Genomic DNA, 2927 nt, shown 5'->3' with positions numbered 1-2927 from the left:
CCCCACGGGCTGGCGCAGGGCCTCAGGGTCTAGAACAGGGGGAGCCCGAGGGGGCGGAGTGCGCAGGGTTTGAGGCCTCGGTCCCACGCTCCCCTCAGAGCCCTGGCCAGGGTCCCACGAGCCCAGAACTGTCCCGACCCCTCCGGCCCAGCCACGGGCTCCCCCGGCCTCTCGGGGTGCAGTTTCCTTCTCCCCGGGGGCCCCTGGCCACAGGGCCGGGCCCTTCCTCCCTCACAGAGGAGGAGCCGTGGCCGCCTGCACGGTCTCGGCCACAGTCCCGTGGGAAATGCAGCCGCTGCCGCGTCAGTCGCTGAGCGCAGGCAGATGGGGCCCGTCTTCTCCACAGCCTGGCCGTGCTCCCATCCCCTCTGGCCCTGGGGCCTCCCCAGCTCCTGCAAGGACACCGAGAGTGACCGCCTGTGGCTCAGCGTGGGGGCCCATCAGTGTGTGCCCCGCGGTGTCCGGGCCCCTGTGATGCGGGGACCAGGTCCCCACGGTGCGGGCGAGAGTGTGGCCGGGCCGCTGGCGGGTTCACGGCCCAGGGTTGCCCTGGCAAGTGCATCATTGCCGCTTGGTTTTCTACCAAAGCAAGAACGTGCTTTTCCCAGGATCCTACCACTTGTTCCCGCGCCGCTGTGCCAAGGGGGCCGAGGCTGGGCCTGGCCAGAGCCTGGAGAGGAGGGGCCCACACTCAGCTCTCCCAACGCCAGCCCCAGGTCAGGGGAGGCCACAGGGCCCGCTGAACCCCCTGGGCACAGACAGCAGGGAAAGAGCAGGGAGGGGACTTTGCTTCCGCGGCAGGGGCTTCTCAGGGACCTCTCAGGGACCTCAGCCTGCAGAGGTGGGGTGGGGAGAGCCCCAGGGGGTGCGCAGCAGGGCAAGAGGTGGGCTCAGCATGGGTGGGGCACTGGGTGAAGGGTGGGGATTCAGGCCTGGCCTGAGGGGCCATGGCATGGATGAAGGGGCCATCCAGGCCTCAGTTTCCCTGCCTGTGGTTTGGGGGCACCAGGAACAGCAGCTGGTCCCCGTGGAACGGAACCCAGCTCTCTGCAGTCTGGGGAAACATGCCCACCTGGGCATTCTGCACGTCCGTCCCCCAGTGCCCCAAAGGAGGCTGGCCCTGAGGCGGGGCCGGGTGGGGGTGCGTGTTGACAGCGCCCGGGGCAGACCCGCCCCGTACAGTAATTCTCCTCACGCTGCCAGTAATTGCCCTGACTTTCAGGGCCGGCATCATTTCCTGAAAGTCAGCCCCGGCCTTAGAGGAAGTAGGCGCCGGCGGCCGTGACTAAACCGACATGCAAATGCAGCCGGGCGGAGAGCCGCCCCCGTCCGCCCCGGCCGACCCAATGCTGGGGCTGCCGCCGCGGTCATGAGGGAGCCGCTCCCGGGCGGCGCTTCCAGGGGGACCCCCGGACCCCCGAGCGCCAGGACCATGTCCCAGCTGCAGTTCTGGCTGCAGTTCGAGGCTCTGAACAAGGTAACACTCCCCTCCCGGGGTGGGCGAGGCCCTTGGGGGCAGGGGTCTGGGAGGTGGGACCCCCATTCAGGACAGCCGGGCCACCTGCCGGAGCAGCTGGAATCTCACCCTGGAGTCCGAGGCCGCCAGGCTCTCAAAAATCCCCATCCCGCCGCGTCCGTCTCTTCTGGCAGCGAGAGGGAATCTACCGGAAGGTTCCCAGGCAGAGATTTAGGACTTGGGGCTGGGAGCAGCGCCCTGTGCATAGGCTGGGGGACCCGAGCGGAGTGGGGGACTCGGGCTTAGCCCGGATGCGGCCCTCAGTGACAGTGGCATTGGCTGTCGGGAGGGCTGCATCCCCCTCCTTCTGCCCCTGGGATAGGGCCCCCTGGCTGTCCTCTAGAGAAGCCTCAGGTGGAGGGGCTCTGGGTGTCTCATGGGGCCCTCACAGGGAGCGGGGGCTGGGTGGGCCTGGTCAGGGCTGACTCTGGTGGCGCAGGCGGGCAAATCCCTGTGGCTCTGTGGTTCCCCATGGGTCCTGGAGCACAGGACGGGGGCAGCACACCAGGTCTGGAGTCAGGTCTGGAGTCAGGTCTGGAGTTGGCTGCCCAGGGCAGGAGGAGCTGTGTTTGCTGCTCTTGAATGGGGCAGAGCCAGGTCTTGCCAGCCTCAATCCAGGGCTCCTGAAATGCTGCAGAGACAAGAACCACAGCAGGCAGCCCCGGCCCTCCCTGGCGCCCCAGAACTGGGCGCTGGCGGTGAGGGGTGCAAATGTCACCTCTGAGGGCCCTTGGTGCAGACTACAGTGGGGCCCAGGTTCCCCGGGGAGGCACTAGGTCCGCTGAGCTGAGGCTGGAGTGTGGGGGGGGCATGTGGTGGAGAATGCAGCAGCCTGGGCTGGCCTGGAGGGGCCATGGAGGGACACACAGGCACGGGTGGGACTTGGGCTGTTTCTGAGGTCAGCTGGTGGCTGCTAGGAGTCAAATCCAGATGTGGGCAGAGGAGGGAGCCACTATGAGGGGAGCTGGCCTGGCTCCGTTCAGCTTCCCACATGTGAACAGGGCCAGCCCTGGGAGCCCTGTCTCCTCTGTCCCTAATCACTGAGGGCACCTGCTAAAGGTGAAGGCTTGGAGGGCTCATGCACCTGGCTGGATGTCCTGTGCTGGGAAGGACCAGATGGGGAGCAGGGCAGGGCCTTGAGGCTGCGTTCTTGGAGCCTGAAAGCTGCAAGCACCCACTCATTATTAGACTTCCACTTTTATTTGTTTTTTTGGGGGGGGAACAGGGACTTGCTCTGTCACCCAAGCTGGTGTGCAGTGGCACCATCTCGGCTCCCTGCAACCTCCACCGAATGGGTTCAAGCAATCCTCCCATCTCGGCCTCCTGAGTAGCTGGGACTACAGGCACATGCTACCATGCCCAGCTAATTTTTATATTTTTTGTGGAGATGGGGTCTTGCTGTGTGGCTCAG

At 66.0% G+C, this 2927-nt stretch overlaps 1 protein-coding gene across 3 annotated transcripts in view; it reads left to right on the top strand.

The window, feature by feature from the left end:
- SBNO2 (strawberry notch homolog 2 (Drosophila)) overlaps nt 1-2927 on the top strand; it is a 79099-nt gene that overhangs the window by 40906 nt on the left and 35266 nt on the right. The window contains exon 1 of one of the 3 annotated variants that reach the window (XM_011997393.1): nt 1299-1477. The exons of the other annotated variants lie outside the window; for them this stretch is intronic. Coding sequence (XP_011852783.1) covers nt 1370-1477 — 108 coding nt within the window. The 5' untranslated portion in view covers nt 1299-1369. Of the gene's footprint in view, nt 1-1298; nt 1478-2927 lie in introns of those variants that run through there. 3 annotated transcript variants of the gene reach the window in all.

Source organism: Mandrillus leucophaeus, unplaced genomic scaffold, assembly GCF_000951045.1.
Source record: "Mandrillus leucophaeus isolate KB7577 unplaced genomic scaffold, Mleu.le_1.0 Scaffold54, whole genome shotgun sequence".
NCBI lineage: Eukaryota > Metazoa > Chordata > Mammalia > Primates > Cercopithecidae > Mandrillus > Mandrillus leucophaeus.
Note: the sequence above shows the minus strand (reverse complement) of the source record. Positions and strands in the feature narration are given on the sequence as shown.